This window comes from Orbicella faveolata, unplaced genomic scaffold, assembly GCF_042242905.1.
Source record: "Orbicella faveolata isolate gen_17 unplaced genomic scaffold, um_ofav_v1 contig_4, whole genome shotgun sequence".
In the NCBI taxonomy this organism is placed as follows: domain Eukaryota; kingdom Metazoa; phylum Cnidaria; class Anthozoa; order Scleractinia; family Merulinidae; genus Orbicella; species Orbicella faveolata.
The window spans coordinates 8,512,501-8,533,323 of NW_028301569.1; the positions used below are offsets into that span (position 1 = coordinate 8,512,501).

Genomic DNA, 20,823 nt, shown 5'->3' on the forward strand with positions numbered 1-20,823 from the left:
ATTTTTCAGTGGCACGGATTATGCCTGTGATGTGCATGTTATCTCAGTCGACAGCTGTTCCCCTGCAGAGAGGGCTGGTGTAAAGGCAGGGGATGTGATAGTGGAGGTGAACATTTTATCAAATCCTGTAATTGCTGTAAATTTCTGGCATGTTCCAGCTGATTACAGTATTGTAAGGGGTTGATCAAGGTTCTTAAATGAAAGGAGCTGAAGGGGGCTGTAAGTTTGCATGCAAAAGCTAAGACTAACTTTGAGGAAAGGGGGGTGCTATTCACAATATTATTTCTCTCGTAGGTGGTGAAGGTTGTAACTCCTTTACCACAACTTTAACCTACGATTGAGCCATTTTTGGTTCTGATAGAGCAAGAAACGTGTCCTATTGTGGTAATTTGTCCTAATTGGACTGATTGCGTGATACCTTGTTTCTCTTTGTCTTTTTTAGGTTAATGGAGCTAGCACAATGGATTTAACACATGTTCAAGTTGTCAGGCTTGTTATTACATCTGGTCCTTGTGTCACATTTTGTTTGAAGTCAGGCTACAGACAGAGGAGATGTTCTTCAAGTTGGCAACCCGTTAGAGTGCGACCCACCCCTCTAAGAACCCAGCAGAGAGGATCACAAGATGTTACCCCCCCCCCCCCCAGGAAGCCCATCTTTTAGACAGTTCTATCTCCCTGGCTATCCACACAAGCAATGTGGTGCAGCAGTGGATTCTCCCTCCCAGCTTCCTATGGATGTAATGAGGCTTGATTGTGTGCCCCCTCCTCCATACACCCCTGAGGTACCATCCAGACACAGATTGTTAGCAAAGGGAGGGAAGGGACAAGGACGACAGGGATCCCCTTACCAAGAAGAATCACTGGACAACCATCACCAACAAGAACAACAGGGAGACCCAAACCGACAAGAAGCATGGGACATCCCTAACCAAGAAGAGCAAGTAGACAGCGCTTCCCAACAAGAACTACAGGAATCCCATTACCAACTAGGTCCACAGAATACCACATACCAACAACAAATACAGGATAACTCTTACCAAGAGGAACTACAAAGCTACCATTGCCGAGAGGTTGCCATGGAAGTCACAAATGAAAGACAGTCATCAAATACAACGTTGTACTTATTAGATCCAGCTACAGGTATCAGTGATGGTAATAAAGCAAATTTTGAGAAAAAAATGCCAGATGCATTTCAGCATGGCAACATAATAGAGCAAGAGTATATACCAAACCCAGTAATAAATGCCATGCCACTAGAACAGAAGACATCATCAGAAGAAAGAGAACCTGTGATCAATGAAACCACCAGAGATACATCAACATTATTGGATCCAGCTGTTGGTAATAATGATTTGTCCTCCACAAGCAAGTCACCAGCAGCAAGCAATGGAGGAGAATCATTCCTCAGCCAGATAAGGCAGTTTAACAAGGAAAAGCTGAAGAAGCTGGCCACATGTTCTTCTGAGAAGTGTCAAAGCATCTCCAGTGGAAGTTATTACACTTCAGATGAATTAAAATGGAAAGAGGGTGGAAAGGATAGCATACAATACAATGGTAAACAGGAGAACATAGATGCTACTAACTTGCTATCTGTTCTTAATCGGGTTATGAAAAACAGAGCAAGAGCATTACATGACACTTTAAGCAGCACAGATGAAGGTGAAAGTAGTAATGATGATGATGATGATGAGTGGGAACTGTGATTTGCCATCAATCTTCTATTTGCCGAGAATCAAGCTTTAATTGTTTTGTCGTGTTATGCTTGCCAATGTATGAGCTAAGTGTCGTGTTACGCCTGCCAATATATGAGCTAAGTGGCTTATCACAGGGCAGGGCTTTAAATGCATGTTTTTCAGCTTTAAGTGACCAGGAGTATTACTACATGTACTTCCCCTTAATGGGATGCTTGTTGACTATGACACAATCTTTTTTCCAGCAGTTTTTTAGGTTTCTGTGACAGTTTTCCAGTACCCATAATTTATACACCTTGGTCGTAATGTGAAGAGAGACAATCAATGTGAAGTTCAAAGAGTCTGGTAGACCAAAAGCTGTGATCAGATATTGAACCATCACAGTGCGGCTACTCAAACCGGACCACTTGGAAAAGAGTTTTAACCAACTGGTTAGAAAGTTACTTGAGAACAAAGGATAGTGATCTTTTTCTTAAATAAACCAATAACATTGAGGAATACAAACTACAATAATTCTATAACAAAATTAAAAACCTAATAAAAATGTGGAGTGTTGCTGACCTCTCACAAAAATTTGCAAAACAATTTTAAAGCTAAATTTCAGAAGAAATTTATAAATATAATGATAATTTGCCATCATTCACAAGGACTGAATCTCTAGAGTGTATATAATACAGAGTAGTTGATTATGTATTCATGTCAAACAGACTCTTACTTGCCTTCATGAAAAAGATACCACTCCATTGTTCTCAGTTTATGTTCTGATTGGTTAGTGTTCTTCTAGGTGGCGCGGTTGAAGCAGTCACATTATAACAGTCAGATCTCAAGTCTGAAGCATGATACCTACTTGATCTTTGGACATGCCCTTTCATAAAATGAACTTGGGAAAGTCATGCATATAAGTAACCATAGTCACGTAGCAACAACAAGGACATATCTCCTTTTTAATTTTAAGGTGTACTGACAATAATTTTTGACATCCAGACTTCAGGAAGCTCAAGAAAGATCTGAATTTCCCAGTCTGCAAGATTTGCAGGTGAATGTGATATTTCCCCAGAGTCAGAGTTTAGTCTAAAGGCTCTAAGATAAGTCGTTTGTGACCAAATCAAATTTCACGAGGAACTTATTTACAACCCAGCCACAATAAGCTGACAAAACTTGTTTGACTCTACCAAAAGTGCCGACAATGCTTCTCTCCACCAAATTTTCATTTTTCTTTCAATCAATCAGTCAGTCAGTCAGTCAGCCAGCCAATCAATCAATCAATCAATCAATCAGTCAGCCATTCAATCCATCTCAATCAATCAGTCAGTTAATCTTTCAATCAGACAGGCAGGCAGGCAGACATTCAGCAGTCATTCAGTAAGTTTTCACAAGATTTGGATATCAGTTGAAAAAGGTGGGTAGAGTTTTTGTAATTGTGCTCTTGTTTTGTCTTGGAAAATTTGGTAAATGCATTAATGCTATAAAGTTTTGGGGAGGGGGGGTGGTTTTGTTTTGCTTGCCCTGCCGGCTTTTCTTCCTTCTGTGATTTCTTTTTTTTTTTTTACCCAATATGGGGGAGGGTAGGGGGTGGCCATTGTAAAGTGCCATTGAGCTCTGGAAATGAGCACTATATAAATTCATGTTTCGTATTGTATTGTATCGTAACCTGTATCTGAACAGACCTGTCTTGTGTAATGTGTACCTTACGATACATGTTTATAAAATTCTTGCTATAGCTTATTTTGCTTAACAGTTATCAGTCAATAAACATACACAGAATTTACAATCAAAGTTTTATTCATGGTGGTACTGAATCCCTTATTACATAATTATTCTTACTGCATGCACCTTTCAATAATACACAAACTCTGAAGTTCAAAACCTTGAACCAAGTAAATCAACAATGTAATTGTATTTCTGGCTGCTGTCAATCAATGTTAGGACAACATCCAAAGAATCTTGAAACAAGAAACAAACAAATTGGATCAAAATCTACCAGTCACAACCCCCAGACGTGACCTTGTTGAAGTAAAATTTAACTTCTAACTTTTTCTGAGAGGTCTGCTAAGATGAGCTAGAACAGCAAAACACAAAACTGTTGACTGAGCAGAGTTTGTGTCATTGAATTGGAGCAGTTAATAAACCTAATTACTACCAGTAATTCAAAGAAAAAAAATTTTACCACTTTAAATAAATTATAATTTTTGTTACAAAATGGATTATGTTAGACAAAACCAGATTTTCTTCACTATGGGTTTACGACATCTGAAGTATTCCTTTTTTATAAAGATTCAAAACAAACTAATTTAGAAACAGTTTGCAATTCTATGAACTTGTTTCTTACACAACAGCATATGCATTTGATAACTTGTGCATTACAATCACTTATTAATGATACTTATGTATGGTTTTCCTTAATTAATACATACAATCAAACCACCTATTTATACTAGAGGTTTGACTTCACATCTAAAAATTAAATTATCTGTTATTAACACTCAACATTTTACATTTTCTAAAAAACTACTTTACAGTGTACATTCAATTAATGTACATGTGTCAAAAATGTTACAATACTAAATCAGTACAAGGTGTAAAACAAAAAAGAAGCAGCTTACTTGCAACTATAATTTGAACTGCAATTTGTTTTGTTTTGCATGTTTTTTTTTTGTTCAGTTGTCTTCTTTGGATTGAGGCTGGTTGACGCGCATTAGACAACTTAAGTTTGTATTTTATTTCTAGCAAACTCTATATAAAAATACTGAGTCTAAAAATATACTTAATTATGGTATTTGTTTTTAGCTGATGAAGCATCTTGCCTCAGATCAACCAATTTTTATGTTCTGTGCAAGTTTCTAAAAGGATACATGGTAAGTTATGATCAATATTGGATCGTTAATTTAACATTTTATGTTTTGTGATCTACAAGTTTTGTTAATCTAAAATTACTAGCTACTGTATTTAAAACTATTCTAATCATATTCTCCTAACCAGCCATTATTTGGGTTGTCACGTAATGTTCTTAGCCCACTAGGAGCATTTCGTTATGACTCAAATTAAGGCTACATAAAAGACTGTTCTGGTCACTGACCTACGGTAAACTTGGCTTCCAAGTAATTTAATTGAAAGTGAGGCTAATAAAACCTGCCACTGCTAATACTACAGTTATGTACTGTGATATTACTCCAAACTTCCCCAGTTAAGATAAGTTGAACAAACTTGATGAGGCATAGGCTAAAAGTTTTACAACTAGAGGTTACAGCTTGTAAGTATAACGCTGCGAGCTGATGCTATCACCGGTTATCCCATTTTGTTCACCAGGCTATTATTTTAAGTTAAACCCATTTATACTCCTGAACAAAACACAGTGACCCCAGCCCAGACCTCTGCAGATGGATATTAGAAGACTGAGGCTATTATTGTGATTCATTCACTGTAAAGTATGATGCTAACAAACCCTAGTTCCTGGTAGTTCCTCTAATTTTAGCATTGAATGGTAAAATTTTGAGGTGTTTTTACCAGTTTATACGTTTCTTTAGTCTTATATGTTTTTAGGATATATTTTTTACCTACATCTTAATTATTAAAAATTGATTATTAGCCACTCCCTTCAAGACAGGCTCTAGCTAACTTCATAGATTGAGTAACTTGGGCATTACTTTGTAGCAACTTGTCATGCATCAATATCGAACTACACATTGAAAGGCTGTATTCTACAAATGAAAACTTGGGACATTTTGTACAAATTAGAAGTAAGTTTGACTGTGCAACATGTTGCTGTAACCAAGCATGGGTGCATGGTTTATGTATAACAATACTCTTCAGCTTGCAAATTATACAATGAGGGAGTTCTACGTGACAGGTTGCAAAAAAATGTTGAGTGCTATACTTGATGATTGAATAGTATCAATTTTTTAAATTTAAATTATATTCATGTCTGATGTAACACTTATGTTGAGATAATATTTACTTACATGATCACCAAGCTTATTTCTAATTTGAAAGATGATACAATGCCAAATAAGGTTGTTGCTTACACTATAATAAATATTGTAGCTACATCATGATCATTGTAGTGGTGTTCACCTTTGGTCATGGCATTCCTACTTTTTACATTGTCTACAATGATAACTGATGGTAAAGTTTTGACAAGCATTAGTGATTAGGCTAAAAAATGACCTGATGTATTCATATTTATTAATTTTTTTCTGGATCAGTTCTTATAATTATATGAGAAAATGCAAACAATGGTAGACTCTGAGATAAACCAGCATCAATCAGTGTTTGAACTGAAAGTACTTTACAATTTTAAAACAGTTGTAACTTTAAAATATTCTCAACCAATAATTAAAATAACCAAAAATAAAAAGAATAAAAAAAAAAAAATTCATTCAAACAAAGCAATAACACAAAATAGTAGTAAAAATACACTTCATTTAAATGTTTGTTGTTGCCTAGAATAAGATCCAGTTGCTTTATTTGTTTTTGACCAAAAAAACTTTTTTTTTGGTGTCATAAAATGTTTCAACAAGCTGTGAATGACAATACTAATTGCACATTGGGCTTTAGGCTGACATTTGCCAATGGACAAGCAAGAAAACCAGCTCTTACTACAGGCTCAATTAACAATAATTTTTGGTGTTCCTTTAGAACCATGTGTATCAAAGTTCAATTTTATTATGCACAGACTTCCAGTTCCTCAGCAACCCAGTGCCTGAGAGCTGCTATAAATTATTTGTTAACACTTCCCACCTGTCCGTATGGGCAGCTTTTTTTTTATATGTTATTTTTATTTTTTTTTAAGTAAAGACAGCTTACAGAAAACTTAACATACAAGTAAATCCTACCATAAGGACTTTCCAATAATTGTTGTGTTTTTATCAAGTTATATTTGTTACCTAATTTGCCCATATCTAAATTATAGAAATGTAGGGGCAAATTAAACATATGCTACAAAATAGTTATAGACCCTTTTATACTGCACTCCCATAGTTTAATAGTTTCACTGAGTGGTCTAACCATAGGGAACCCTCATGCTAATTTGTATATTGCAGAATTAAGTTATATTTGAAGAACATAGATTAAAATGAAATTAAAACGGTACAAATTTAACTTGCCTTGCCTTCTGGAATCTGCTGCAAAAGCCATGTGGGATACAAAATGCATCTCAAAACAAAATTATTTTGGTCTGAGAATTTTTGCTGCAATATAATGTGTTTTTCAGCATTTTTTTTCTGACTTGTTGCTTGACCATTAGTGATCTCCATTACTGAACTGTTACATCGCTATTGTATGTCTCCCTTGCTGTCATGTGCCGATTCTTGTTATCGTCTTGCATGTTAATTTATTACCATTAGTATATAGTGTGTATGAGAGAGAGAGGGCAAGAGACTATCATAATGTTTACTATTGCATTGAAACTGAACATTATAATTACAACCAGTAGTGAAGTGCAAGATGGTAATGAGCATGTACATTCCCTATGGACTTACCATGTTGTAATTATACCCAAATCATTTTTTAAACAGAAGATTCTCTTACATTTTTTTGTTGGTTTTCAAAGCATTTTGGACAGGTTTCTGTCCAGCTTTGTAATAACTCAAGCAATTCTTGCCGCTCCATTTTGCTGAGGATCTCCATCAACACACTGACAGTGGCCTCTTTACCCTTTCGAGCGATCCATTCATTAAGGAGACAGTCAGTGGGTTGAGCATGATTGTCCAACAGAGAAATATCACTCCTGGAAAATCCAAGTTTCTCTCCCATTATGCGGTAGTCCCGGAGGAACTGACTTTTCTTGTCAAGTCTCATGCACATTAAGTAGTAGATTGTTCCTGGAACCTGTTCAATGGATTGCTCTCGTTTGTCAGTCACAGTAAGTTTCAGGCAGTTCTGACAAACAGGTATTTCTTGGTCTTCTGGTGTTTCACATAGTTCGGAGGGTAAAGACATTGGAGTGCCTGATTCCTGTATCCCACTTGATCTATAGTGTATGGTTGCCCCATTTGCAATGCCATGATCAGATGGCGGAGGCAAGGGGGAAGTGGGTAATCCTCCATGTAGACTTGGGCTCCTTGGCCTCTTTTCAACATCTTTGAACTCTTGACCATTTTCGATAATGCTCATTCCCAGTAAACCATATCCAGTGGTTGAGGTGGCACCATTGCACATGGCACTTCTTGTTTCATCATATCCAGTTGCTTGGTCATTGCATCCTGCTAGTTCAGGAGATGTAAAAAGTGAAGTGGTTTGGGCAGCTGAAGTATCTTCTAACTCTTGCCCATTTTGGATGTTACCCATTTCCTGTGTGCCACCATATCTAGTACTTGAGCTGGGGCCATTCCATGAGGCACTTCTTGTTTCATTGTATCCTGTTGGTTGAACAGCATAACCGTTTGGTCCAGGAGACGCACACAGAGATGTGGTTTGGACAGCTGTAGAATCTTTTAACCCTTGACCATGTTCGATGCTTCCCATTTCCTGTGTGCCACCATATCTAGTGCTTGAGCTGGGGTTATTCAATGTGACACTTCTTGTTTCATTGTATCCTGTTGGTTGGTCATTGCATCCTGCTAGTTCAGGAGATGTAAAAAGGGAATTGGTTTGGGCAGCTGAAGTATCTTTTAACTCTTGCCCATTTTGGATGTTACCCATTTCCTGTGTGCCACCATATCTAGTGCTTGAGCTAGGGCCATTCCATGTGGCACTTCTTGTTTCATTGTATCCTGTTGGTTGAACAGCATAACCGTTTGGTCCAGGAGACGCACACAGAGATGTGGTTTGGACAGCTGTAGAATCTTTTAACCCTTGACCATGTTCGATGCTTCCCATTTCCTGTGTGCCACCATATCTAGTGCTTGAGCTGGGGTTATTCAATGTGACACTTCTTGTTTCATTGTATCCTGTTGGTTGGTCATTGCATCCTGCTAGTTCAGGAGATGTAAAAAGGGAATTGGTTTGGGCAGCTGAAGTATCTTTTAACTCTTGCCCATTTTGGATGTTACCCATTTCCTGTGTGCCACCATATCTAGTGCTTGAGCTAGGGCCATTCCATGTGGCACTTCTTGTTTCATTGTATCCTGTTGGTTGAACAGCATAACCGTTTGGTCCAGGAGACGCACACAGAGATGTGGTTTGGACAGCTGTAGAATCTTTTAACCCTTGACCATGTTCGATGCTTCCCATTTCCTGTGTGCCACCATATCTAGTGCTTGAGCTGAGACCATCCCTTACAGCACTTCCTGTTTCATCAGATCCCCTTGGTTGGGAAGATGCTGGTGTGGTTGCAACAGGTGAAATATCTTTTAACTCTTGACCATTTTGGATGCTGCCAGACTCTGCTCCTGATTGTGGAAGCACTGATGAAGGAGTAGATTGGGCATCAGCAGTGATATTCTGGCCTGCTGCTTTATGACTACACATTGAGCAAATGTAGTGCTCATTTGCAAGAGGAAACTGTCCTTCACTTATGGACTTGCAAAGTGGTGCTCTTTCTACCTCAACAGGCCATGTGTACCTTCCACCAGAAGGGAGAAATCTTTTTTCATGTAGCAAACATGTGGGCTCTTGTATTGTTAACATCACTGATGCTGGAGCTCTCTGGAGCATGGCTTTCACTTTCTCGAAGGAGAGGCCATTCAATCCCTGTCCATTAATTGCTATTATCTTGCATCCAGGGTTGAGATATGGAGACATTGCGGCAGGCTTTTCTCCAGCAGAAATATGTGTGATAATTATGCAGGGCTGTTCAAGTGGATTCTGAGTAAAGATATATAAAAAATAGAATTACATAGGCTCAGTAGGGTGTGGTGGTCTATATATAATAGATAATAAAATTGTTCACTGGGGTCCTCTCTACCATCTGATAGATACAGATGATGGATGGTGGGAGGGTTGTACCTGGCATTTTAATATATCTGCATTTGGTTTATACAAATCTGTCAATTATATGTTGCCATGTGACATGGACAGTGACAGTGTAGACTGTTGCACGGTTGTGCCAGTACCATGTAAGTTTCTGTTAGTGGCAACCCTTCAGAATCAGAAAAAAGTCTGTTGCAGGAGCTGGTTGCTTATGGGAATGATCCTTCCAAGCAGCTACTACTAATCATTTATGAGGATTAAGTGGCTACTTACACAAACGTAAACCACTCACACTAAACATTGTGAATACAATTTAAGCAACACCCATGATCTCAGTTCACGACTAAGCAAACAAATATGGCACTATTAATGTCTATTATGACCCCTGCCAGGGTTCAAACCTATGTCAACAGACTTTGCTTTAATCAATTTAATTAGTTAATCATTACAGTATTCATTTGGTCCTAAGCAGGGTGTGGACAATTGTAAAGAAAAAAGTCCACGATGGGAGATGAGCCTGTGGCTGTCTACAGGCCAGTCAGACACATCATTGTGACAAACAGCAGGATGAAGTTCATTGGTTAAACTAAGGTTGGGGCTATAAATGGGATGCTTCTTGTTGTGTTGGTGCTAATGGGAGCTAAGTAACAAAAGAAAAATCTAAATTATACTGTTTGAAAGTGTCTGCGGCTGCTCAAAGGAGTGGAGCATACTGGAATGTATGAAACTTATACTGGGACTTACAATGGGGTTTAATTTGTCAAGGCAGCCGTAAGTAGACCTGTCCGCTATCAAGGGAGTCCTTCAAGATTAATTCCTAGAAAAACTAACGAATTAAGTAATTTATTATTAGTAAGTTTGAGGGACTTGGTTCAAATCCATAATGTACCAAAGAGTTCCAGAAAGCATTTGGAACCATAACATTTTCATAGCTAGGTACCTCAACACTCTCTATCTTGAAGCCAAGCTTCTTTGTCAGCTTTTTTTTCTTCAACTCAGCTTGAAGTGGTCTCCAGATTAAATGTGTTGGTCTGTCTATTGCAGATTTGGTGAGATACCCTTACAAATGGACAACAGACTTTTCTTTAGTAAGTAATTAACAGCATTCAGTTTGTCACATGCATTGAAAAGAAACGAGTCCATGATGGGAGTAGAGCCCACAGCTGTCTACACACTGGTCCTGCATACTTTGGCATGCCATGCAATGTTCAGTAAAGTCAAAAGTGTTAAGTATAGGGATAAATACAGACAGAAGGTTAATTTTAAGCTTGAATGTGCCGTATTCAGTTTGCGTGAATATACTTATGGGACAAAGAAAAAAATCTGCATCTGCGACAAGTCCAAACCACGACCTTCTGCACACCATTCAGATGCTTTAAAGTGCATATGACATGAATGATCTATCATGAATTTTTCTATCATGCAAATTAGATCAGTGATGATGTCATTGTTTGCAACTAAAAAAAGGTAAAATACTGAATAAACTATATCTCTGGAAACATTAAAGCAGTGCTCTTGAAACTTGGTACCACAAATGTGCATCACAAAAGAAACAAAATGACACCCTTAGTGCTGTTGCTATGACAACAGTTTTGCCATTGGTTCTGTCTTAATAAAAACTGAAATTCCCAGTTTTTGTCTTAAACCAAGAACCATCTACCCCACCCAATGTAATGATGGGAGTTGAAACAATATGGGAACTGTCTGTTCCAAATAGGACCCTTTGTCTGACATTAGAGGTTACAAATGGGGATATTTGTTTTGACAAAGAGACTGGAAGTGAAAGGGTGGGGGTGGGGGGTAGAACACTCTTAGTCCTGTAATTCTACGGAAGCCAGAGATAATTAATTGCCAGCCTGAGGGGCCCCTAGGCTTGAATGCAGACTTTACTGTACCTAGTTATTTCAATTTGTAATAACACTCTTTATTGCATGACTTAGTTCAGAGGGTCAATAACTAATAATCTGCCAATCAGATTGCTCCAGTGCGGGTATATGTACTGACCTAAATGATCCAGTGTGACCACTACTCTTGCAGGTAATTCTCTTGGAGTTTTGTGGCTGACTTTTCTAAAACGTTAACTTAGTACACTAAAAAATTCTTTCTTTTTATTTTTCTTTCAACTTTCTTTTCCTTTTTTTTGTTGAAAAAATCAGATGTGAGTAAATGCTAAGTCAGCTCTCAATTGATCAGAATTGCATACTTGAAGTTTATGGTGTCTTTCTTGTCTGAGATGTGATTTTTTTTCGAAATGTAATTTCAGTTGTAATTAATCTCTCCATACATTTATATAGGACTTAACATACACCTTACCATTCTGCCTCCATTGTCTTCGCTCAACTGTTAGTTTAAGCTGCTGTTGTTTCTTAAGCTGGCTAGTAATTTGGTCCAGCTCTTTGTACGTCTTGTTCTGAAGTTGAATGTCATTGATGGCAATGATCTTGTCTCCTCGTTTAAGACCCTTCAGGTCTAGCTTTTGTTGTTGAATCTTGTGAACCAGTGTAAATGTTTTGCTGGTGTCACTTAAGTCCTGAAAGATTGTATTATCAGACCTATAACTAGACAGTTTATCATCAACTTGGAGTTGAAACTTAGTTTAAACTACTTCAATAATGTATATTGATTTCAAAGCCCACATATATAACCCTTCAGGTGATATATTTAAATGTAAGTTTTAGCTTATAAGTAAACTGATTGTTAGTGAACTTATATTGAACCTACCCTTGCAAATAATTTTTATCATGCTGTCCTTTTTAAACATTAAGTTCTGGTGTTCTTTACCACCTGGTTGGTGTAGTTGTATTTTAATTTGGTACAACTTTGTGACAAAAAAGATGTTGGCCTTTTCGTTAAGTTAGGTTTTGCTCTCCATCCCTGAAAAAGGTATTTGACAGTTTAAATAGGGTATGGCCACAGTATAGTATATTTGATTCCCAATTTTGGCACAGCTAGCCCAGGAATACAAGAATGTTTAGTAAAAGAAGAATGTGTAGCAAAAACCATACAGTAAAATGCATTAATCAATGAACAGAATAAAATGAATGTGATTTCATTATTAGTTTTTGAACCTGTTAGAGATGTACTAAAAGTTGCTCCTCAACATTATAGGTAACTGTGATGCTTAAAAAAAAAACAGTCCAGGCTTATTAACTACTGCTTGAACACTAACTTCCATAACACAGTGAAGCGGTTAAATTGTTTTGAGGATGGGCCCTGTGACAAGTGATTTTTACTAAGTTAAATGCTTTACTTACAGGGTAAAATATTTCAAGATTACAAGGCAAAATCTTGCGTCTGGTTTTAATGTCAATTTTCACTGGCTTTGGATCCCAAAGGTGAAATTCTTGTTGTTCTGCTGGTGTTTTTATGACTAGACTCAGACCGTCCTCCCGATCACAGCATGCAGTTTTGACCTTTTCAAAAAAGGCTTCATCTTTGTCAGTTGTGCTTGTACCATTGATCAAGGTTATCCAGTCACCACGTTTCAAGATATTTACAGCATTGCCATTCTGGTGATTCTCTTCCACAATACAGTAGTTGAAAACTGGAACTCTGTCGGCATCCTGAAAGAGGAAAGGGAAGTGTGATATCCTTCAGGCAAGCTTCGATTCAGTGTCCTAAACTTTAACAAAACCAAAGGGAACCTAGGTTCTGTATTGTAAAAAGTGAAGCCTTGGAGCTGACTGGCTCATAGCTGCTGGAGCTTATCCTGGTTTCTGTAGCATGAAGCGGCTAGGAGTATTTCTACTTCCCCTGGATTGGATGCTAGTCCATTGCAGGTCACTCCCTCGCACTCCTATTCTTTGTTAGGTTTCTCCAACAATTTGCCTGTACCCATTTATACTCCTAGGCCAGTGGAGAGAGGCACTTTGAGAGTTAAGTGTCTTGCTCAAGAACACAACACAGTGTCCCCGGCCAGGGCTCGAACCAGGACTGCTTGATCCGCGGACGAGCACACTAACCTTGAGGGCGCCTAAAGGGAGAATAAATTCACGCTTTTGTAGCAAAACTCAGTGACAGATGTTTCTGTTGGTTTCCGACTGCCATGTTGGTGCCCATATGGATGGGCACCAGCATGGGACTCCATACAAATCTCTATAAATTTGGGTAAAAAATTTCTCCGCATATCTCGCATAAGAAAAATTGCTGTGACCAGAAAATTTGGCGAGATTCTTTGCATATTTACCTTCTTTCATTTCCCAGATTCTGGACTTCATCTATTGAGCGGTTTTGATTTTGATTTATTTTGAATTGCGTGACACTGAAAACCAGCAATAGGGCTAAAAACTTGGAGAAGTGTCTTCTTTATTTATCTCCTATAACATCACAATTTCTTGACTTTTTTCCCTGCATGGTTTTCGAATTATTTTTTTATTGCGTGACAGTGCAAACCCAAGAATAGATCGTTTTCACGTGACGTCATCACTTTTTAAAATCCAAAACTAAAGAGCCACCAAAGATTTTATCCTCATCAGGTATAAGAAGCGGTATATTTATATCTGTTTACAATTTTACAGCTCAATAGCGTGCTTCGTTTGGAATCCAGAGCATTTTGAATTTCAGGATTATGGAGGTGCGTGACACAAGGCTTACGATCGAGTTTGTCGAAAAATATATACTTATCTCATGATTTTGAGCCTTTTTAGAAGTTAGAGCATTATGAAAAGTGCTTATGTAAATGCTTGTTTGATCAGTACTGATAATCAGTCACCTAGACAGCCAAAGTAAGTTCCAGATGTTTACACTATTTTGCGGCCGCCATATTGGTGTATCCCGTACGGAGGTACACCAACATGGAGTTTTCATACTGGGCTCTGTAAATATCTGCGAAACATTTCGACGATATCTGAAGTTTGGGAAAACGCACAGGCCTAAAACTTGGAGAAGTGTCCTATTTATTTATCTTCTATAACATCATAATTTCATAACTTTTTCCACTGGATGGTTTTCGATTTATTTTTTTGTTGCGTGACAGTGAAAACGATCTACAGCTGTCAGAGATTGTCTCACTAGTTATTAATAGAATGCGGAGCTTGATGAATATGAATGGTGAATTTTTTACTGGGTTATTCGGACATCACTTCATAGCACATAATTCTAATTAAAATAAACATGAATAAAGCGTGCTTACATGTAACGTCGTATAAAGAACATTGTTATTTCCTATTGTTTTGTGTTTTGACTTCTATAATCACGAAGCTCGTGTCAGTCACAATATGCTGATCATGGGCCAGAATTTCGTGTCTATTGCAACGCTGATGACAACCATGCATTTTCCATTAACGCAAACCAATATCTAACTGAAACATAATATTTGTTCTTGACCAAACCATTGGCTCAAAATCGTATATGGAATGCGTGTTCAAAAAACTTACGGCCTGAGTTGAAATTTTCCATCCAAGGCTTCCACACATTGGATACAGCTCAGTGCTTCTTTCCGGGCCGAAAACTGTTAAATCAGGAAAGTAGAGGGCGTTGTGAACACGAGGTAAGTTCGTGCCATCATCTTTTAAGTCTGCATTTGCCATATTATAAAGAAATTAAAGTTAAGAGCAGGCTCAATCAGACAAAGATGCAATTGGAATGTGCTTACATGGGCACATTACTAGCTCAAGGCAGGGGAATACCCTAATGTAATCGCAGCATTGACTATGCATTGGGCTGGCCTCGCTCTGGCCTCAAGTATGCAGGCTAGCTTTCCCGGGGGTTTTCTCGGGGCTTTCCCGGGGATTTCATATTGAACACCTTGCCGCCATTTGTATGACATTTTCAAGTCGTCAATATTTGTTGCATGTTTGTTTTTCATCATGCTGTTGTACAAAGCCTGGGACTTATGTCGGACCTGCAAGCCCCATTCAATTTTTTCTGGAGTAACCCTCGGGACTGCTGGTCGTCACGCAATGTTCCTTCCCCGTTTGACTCGAGCGTGACCGTGAGCGTGACGTGCGAGCTGCTGGTAGCACGTCACACTTGCGCTTACTTGTTTTGAGTTCTTCCCCACGGATTTTCGAGGAAAAGGCAGACTGCTCGCAGTCTAGACTCGACCCAGTTTTTAAACTGAGGATAATAATAATGGGAGAGCTGGTTTCGCAGAAAGATGTAAAAAAAGCGATTGAAGCAATCAAAGAAAGTCCCATGGTTTTCAGGACACCTATGATTCAAAATGCTGAAAACATCTTTGGTTTTCAAAACCGATGCAAACTGCATTTAAAATTGGAGAACATGCAAAACACAGGCAAGGAAATTTGATGACTGGTTTAGTTCTTTACTGGTTTTCTTTTGCATGACTTAATCATTATCAAAATCTCTAAAAACCTCTATGTACTTGCTTAAATATATACTGACTGTACTGGGAAAATTTTAATGTTGTCAGCTTGCTGTGAGCAGTAAAGACCTCAGTAAAGGTATATACTAAAACAGTGCACACAAAAGGAAGTGCAAGAATGAGACTTCACTTTTGTCTTCAACTGAGTTCCATTAAATCTCTGCTGTTGAAGGTGGAATTTTACACTGGCACGTTGATCCACAAACTGGATGGTTTAAATGACATTTTGATGGATGACAAAGTTTAGAAATTGAAGAGCTGATACCTTTTCTAACGAAAAGAAAGGTTGTGTATCTTTGATTTAGTAAGTCAGCAAAATTGAGAAGGCAAAATATTATCTTCAGTTTTCATATTTATTTGTTACAAATTATTGTGTGACAGGATCATTTAAAGTGCGTGGTATTGTCAATCAGTTTGCCAATATTCCTTCTGAGATTATCAACGGTAACAAAAACCTTGTGTCTATGTCCGCTGGAAATTATGGAAAGGCATTCGCATTGGCTACAAAGAAGCAAAACCTTCCAGCCACCTTGTGCATGCCTGAGAGTGCACCTCTCAGTAGAGCAAAACTGATTGAGGTACGTAAGAAAAATTGTTATACATCGAAACTCACTATCTCTTTTCTGATTGGCCGAAAGCGTAATGTGAATTTTTGAAATCATTGTCTGTGACGTCATCTAGCTGCAGAATATACAATAATCACGTCAAGGACATTAAAGGTCATCTTACATTATATTTACTTACAGTACATGTACATTACTTGCAATACTGTGCTTGTTACTCACAACACAGTACATAAATCTGCTTACAATACACTTCATTACTAGTTTACAAACATCACTTACAATACGTCATGGGGTGGGGTATGACGCAAAAAATTGGCAAGCAGAATGAGCTGAAGGCAGTTTGGGTTGGGAAGTCCCTGTTCAGCTTGGGTCTAGCTTTCCAGTTTTGCCCTATATTCAACCTACTTGAGCAGACTGTGTTATGTTTGTTATGTTTGCCAATTTTTTATCTCTATATCCCATTATAGGGAACCTGTTTTGGGGGATATACTGCTCTCAGGAAATGAGAAAACCTTGGGAAGGGAGATAAAGTCTGTTCTATATTCCTAGGGATATGGAAAAAATGGAGGCTTTATTTACTAATGTTCATATACTCGGGTAGAGTGTTCAAGAAGCACTTTGAGGGTAATTTTTGGCCTGTGTATGTCAAAGATCTCAACCAAGCAGGAAGTTAAAAGCTTGTAATTTAGAGTCAGCTAAATTACTCTGCTTGACCAAAGAAAAGAGGGCTGCAAACATCACCTTTCATACATAATTTGGGTTACCTAAAATTTGCTCTCCAAGGGGGTGGGATTTGGGGAGGAGTGACAGTGAGGTGTGTTGGAAAGTTTTCAATATTAATTTTGATTTATTTTCAGCACCTTTAAGTTAGTAAATTCTTGCAGGTGTTAATATTTGCAATAATTCCAAGCTGACTTACAGAGTTTTGGTGTGCAAGTGGAAAGAATGCCGACAAGTGCTTTACAAGACACTGTTGATCGCCATGTCGCTGAAGATGGCATGCATTTTCTTCATCCATTTGATGACCTTCATCTCATTGCTGGTTATGCAAGGTATTCTAGAGCATACCGTAAATCCTTGAATTAGCGCCTGGGGTGCTTATTTTGAATTTAAGAGAAGATGGGGGCGCTTATTCGAGGGGCCTCTTTAATTTTTTCCAAATCGTGGCCTGACATGATAATTTTTTTAATAAGTCATCTGCAGGTAAACAACAACATAAGCGGTTTATCGCCATAAAAAGCTGATCCTAAAGTTTAAATTGTGACATCGTTAGACATGTACTTGTAATTTTTTTCTAAACTTAACGTGTTCACAAACTGAAACAAGAAATTGTAGGATGCAACTTTGAAGAAAAGAAACATGTTTCCAGCTGCATAACAGAGATTTAAATTACTAATGACTGTATAAAAAATGCTGGACTAGAGTGATTAAACACAACGAAAACTATACATCCTTTGTTGTCTAATTACTTGTCCACAAAGTGGGGGGAGGGGAGGGGGTGCTTATTTTAACTTTTGGCTGTTATGAGCTTATTCGAAGGGGGTGCTTATTCAAGGGGGGACGCTTATTCGAGGATGTATGGTATATCCTTTTGGACTTTTCATTTACTAGGAAAAGTAATAAAAGTGGATTAAAGTTTACATGAGGAAATTATTAATGATAAAATAACTGAGATAGTATGTGCACTCTCATTGGTCCATAGGTGTGTTAATTAGATGAGAGTATGTAAATATGATTGTGTCATTTTAGATTTGTGTATATTTTTGAGAAATATTTTATAATTTACACAATACAGGACTTCCCCGTGGTTACATAGCCTCATCTAAACACTCAGGGTGTTGGGAGAATTCTTGAAAGTTATACAAACTCTCGACAGCCTCTCGGGTTTTCATACCTGTCTTAAATTCTCCCAACCCCCCTCATGTTTAAATTTAAATATGTTTTCCATGTTTAAAAACATGGAAAACATATTCTGTTGCTCAATTACAAAATTTTATTCATCCCAATTTATTTATAACTTTCTGTTGTAAATTCGTCTGCCAAAACTGGTAATTGACAAGCAGAATAACTGCTTGTAGTTCTGATCACTTAAATGGCTAGCTTATTTTTGTGTGTAAAATTTTGCAGTGCTGGTCTTGAGATATTAGAAGAAGTTCCTGAACCTGATGTGGTGATCGTGTGTTGTGGAGGTGGTGGATTGCTCTCTGGAGTGGCAGCAGCCATCAAACTTCTAGGAGATAAAACAACAAGAATATTTGGTGTGGAGCCAGAGGGTGGTAGGTATCTCATCCTCATCTTTTTTTATTTACAGATAACGATAGTCAATTTTAGTATTAGTATTATTATTATTAATGGGATGTGGTGGCCTTGTGGTTAGTGTGCTCGACCTCTGGCCATGGATCAAGTGAACCTTATAATAATAATAATAATTTTATTTTCGACATTATTAACAACCGTAGATATAAGAAGTGAAGTGAAAAGATTATATTTGTTGAACCTTGCAGCTCCTACAATGTACTTGAGCAAACAGCATGGTCATGCTGTCAGCATTAAGTCGACAAATACCATTGCTGCAGGATTGGCCCCACCTTACGCAGGTGAGATATAACTATTGTCGATATTTAATCAGGATAATTAAAATTTCCTAAGTTTTTTGGGGGTATTTTGCTTTTTATTTACAGAACTTTTGTTAGTTTTAAAATTTAAATCAAAGCTAGAGAGAGTTGTTGTCTAATAATGTTTCATTGTTCTATCCTTAGGAACATACACTTTTCGTCATGTGCAGGAGTTTGTTGAAGATATTATTTTAGTGACAGATGAAGAAATAAAGAGGTTAGATTTTATTCTGAAACACCGATTCATTACAATCCGCCCTCAAAAAACTCAGGATTTCAAGAAAATGAATTCCAGGAGCTGATAGCCTTAGTGATACCAAAGCTGTGCTTTTCCAACTGGGAGCTGGTCAAGCTTCATACAGAATACCTTTCTCCATCAGTTTAAATATTTAATATGATTTCATATATTCACTTGCTCTTCTCAAACTCTTAAAATAATTCTTCAAGTTTAAACAAAGGAAATTATGACAGTGACAGGGTTTGGATATCTGATCTTAGTTAGCATAGATTTGTACAATTTTATTTCTCCATTTTCTCCTTGGTTTTAGTTTTGATTGACAAGCTATATCAAACACGCAAGACAGTGTTTGAACAAATTCAACACACCTGGAAGTTCGTCAAAAATACTCCGCTCTGTGTCGTATTTTCAACTGTCTTCTTGTTGTCTGGCAATGTGGTCAAACATGGTCTTTCATGTTTGATATATTATAGCAAGTTGAGTTTACTTACAGTGTAGCCTGTAAATACAGAAGGCTTTATGGCTGTTGTCTCAGATCTGTCCGTGTTCACCGACTGGAGAGCTTACTTGAGTTGAAAACTTTTCAGGACCTGCTAATAGTCACTCAATTCAAATTTCCATACTTGTAAGAAATTTTTTCATGGTGAAGATTGTTTTGATTAACTGGTTGTGTTAACCTTTGTTTTTGATGCAGTGCAGTGAAGACATTTTTCCATGCTGGTCTCGTTGTTGAACCTTCTGGTGCTGCAGCATTTGCTGCTCTACAGGCAAACAAAATTCCTAATGTGATGCCGGGAAGCAATGTTGTCGTCATGGTTACCGGAGGAAATATCACACCAGAGGAACTGTGTGATCTGATTAGTTAGCAAAAAAATGACTTTGTAATTTCTGCAAATGTTTTACAATAAAGATAAACAAAGAAAAAAGTTAAATGTTTAAAAGAGTAACTAGTCAGTACACAAATGTTTGTGGGCCTTGTTCCATAGAATGTAAATCAATGTTTTTCTTACCAATCTCTTACCATGTCTTTGTAGTATTAGTAACATTTTAAATTCTTTTGTCCAACAATTTCTTTGATTTCTACAGCTACAAAGTTGTTTCATCTAGTAGTATCATAAATAATGAAGCATAAAGGTTGAATTTACATCATGTAAGGAGTTTGTGAAATGTCGCATTTTGTGACATCTTACATAAAACAAAACAAACACCGAAACAAACACTCACAAGTGCACTGTGTGAAATGGAAATCACTTTTAAATGTACTAAACACTTATCATCATAAACCAGTACTGTCGTTAAGGGCCAAAACCTGTAACACCTGTTATGGCAGTGTGCTTGATTTTCCCTCAATGCTACAGGTAAAATTACCTGTTGTTGACAGAATTCACCCACAGAGTAACAATTTTGTTACGGGTGTGAAGATCAATGCAACAGGTGACTCAAAACTTAATGACAGGCCTTTTAAGCTGTAATTAAAAAAAAAAATAGAAACATTTTCCCTGTGTTTCTATCAAGTCTTAGAAACACAACTGGAATTTCG

The 20,823-nt window shown here is 37.5% G+C and overlaps 2 protein-coding genes and 1 pseudogene across 4 annotated transcripts in view; 2 read left to right on the forward strand and 1 right to left on the reverse strand.

Moving 5' to 3' along the window:
• Nucleotides 1-2,276, forward strand: part of LOC110043515 (uncharacterized) — a 3,892-nt pseudogene extending 1,616 nt beyond the window's left edge. Inside the window, exons 2-3 of the transcript XR_016203135.1 lie at nucleotides 10-106; nucleotides 443-2,276. The product of XR_016203135.1 is annotated as an uncharacterized LOC110043515 (transcript). The remainder of the gene's footprint in view (nucleotides 1-9; nucleotides 107-442) is intronic.
• A 1,179-nt stretch (nucleotides 2,277-3,455) lies between these two features.
• Nucleotides 3,456-15,190, reverse strand: LOC110062994 (uncharacterized). The gene is made up of 5 exons (XM_020769945.2): nucleotides 14,915-15,190; nucleotides 12,794-13,102; nucleotides 11,853-12,069; nucleotides 10,480-10,598; nucleotides 3,456-9,434 (listed from the first exon to the last, which is right to left on the reverse strand). The coding sequence occupies exons 1-5, from the start codon at nucleotides 15,065-15,067 to the stop codon at nucleotides 7,197-7,199; spliced, it is 3,036 nt and encodes a 1,011-aa protein (XP_020625604.2). The 5' UTR covers nucleotides 15,068-15,190; the 3' UTR covers nucleotides 3,456-7,196.
• Nucleotides 15,191-15,330: 140 nt separating this feature from the next.
• On the forward strand, nucleotides 15,331-20,774 carry LOC110062996 (uncharacterized). 2 transcript variants are annotated; one of them, XM_020769947.2, is made up of 7 exons: nucleotides 15,331-15,774; nucleotides 16,246-16,442; nucleotides 17,352-17,482; nucleotides 18,558-18,706; nucleotides 18,935-19,027; nucleotides 19,190-19,262; nucleotides 19,978-20,774. In XM_020769947.2, the coding sequence occupies exons 1-7, from the start codon at nucleotides 15,612-15,614 to the stop codon at nucleotides 20,147-20,149; spliced, it is 978 nt and encodes a 325-aa protein (XP_020625606.2). In that variant the 5' UTR covers nucleotides 15,331-15,611; the 3' UTR covers nucleotides 20,150-20,774. The 2 variants fall into 2 exon arrangements, with proteins under 2 accessions (XP_020625606.2, XP_020625607.2); XM_020769948.2 differs by having other exon boundaries at nucleotides 19,983-20,137.
• The last annotated feature ends 49 nt before the right edge of the window (nucleotides 20,775-20,823 follow it).

What these genes read in the sequence shown, in the direction of transcription:
- LOC110062994 (XM_020769945.2), bottom strand. Translation starts at nt 15,067, where the DNA reads ATGGCAAATGCAGACTTAAAAGATGATGGCACGAACTTACCTCGTGTT. An exon ending in ATCTTGAAATATTTTACCCT is followed by an intron (nt 12,070 to 12,793) that starts GTAAGTAAAGCA and finishes ACAATCTTTCAG; the next exon opens with GACTTAAGTGACACCAGCAA. An exon ending in AAGACAATGGAGGCAGAATG is followed by an intron (nt 10,599 to 11,852) that starts GTAAGGTGTATG and finishes TCCATTTGTAAG; the next exon opens with GGTATCTCACCAAATCTGCA.
- LOC110062996 (XM_020769947.2), top strand. Translation starts at nt 15,612, where the DNA reads ATGGGAGAGCTGGTTTCGCAGAAAGATGTAAAAAAAGCGATTGAAGCA. An exon ending in GGAGAACATGCAAAACACAG is followed by an intron (nt 15,775 to 16,245) that starts GCAAGGAAATTT and finishes ATTGTGTGACAG; the next exon opens with GATCATTTAAAGTGCGTGGT. An exon ending in ACAGATGAAGAAATAAAGAG is followed by an intron (nt 19,263 to 19,977) that starts GTTAGATTTTAT and finishes TTTTTGATGCAG; the next exon opens with TGCAGTGAAGACATTTTTCC.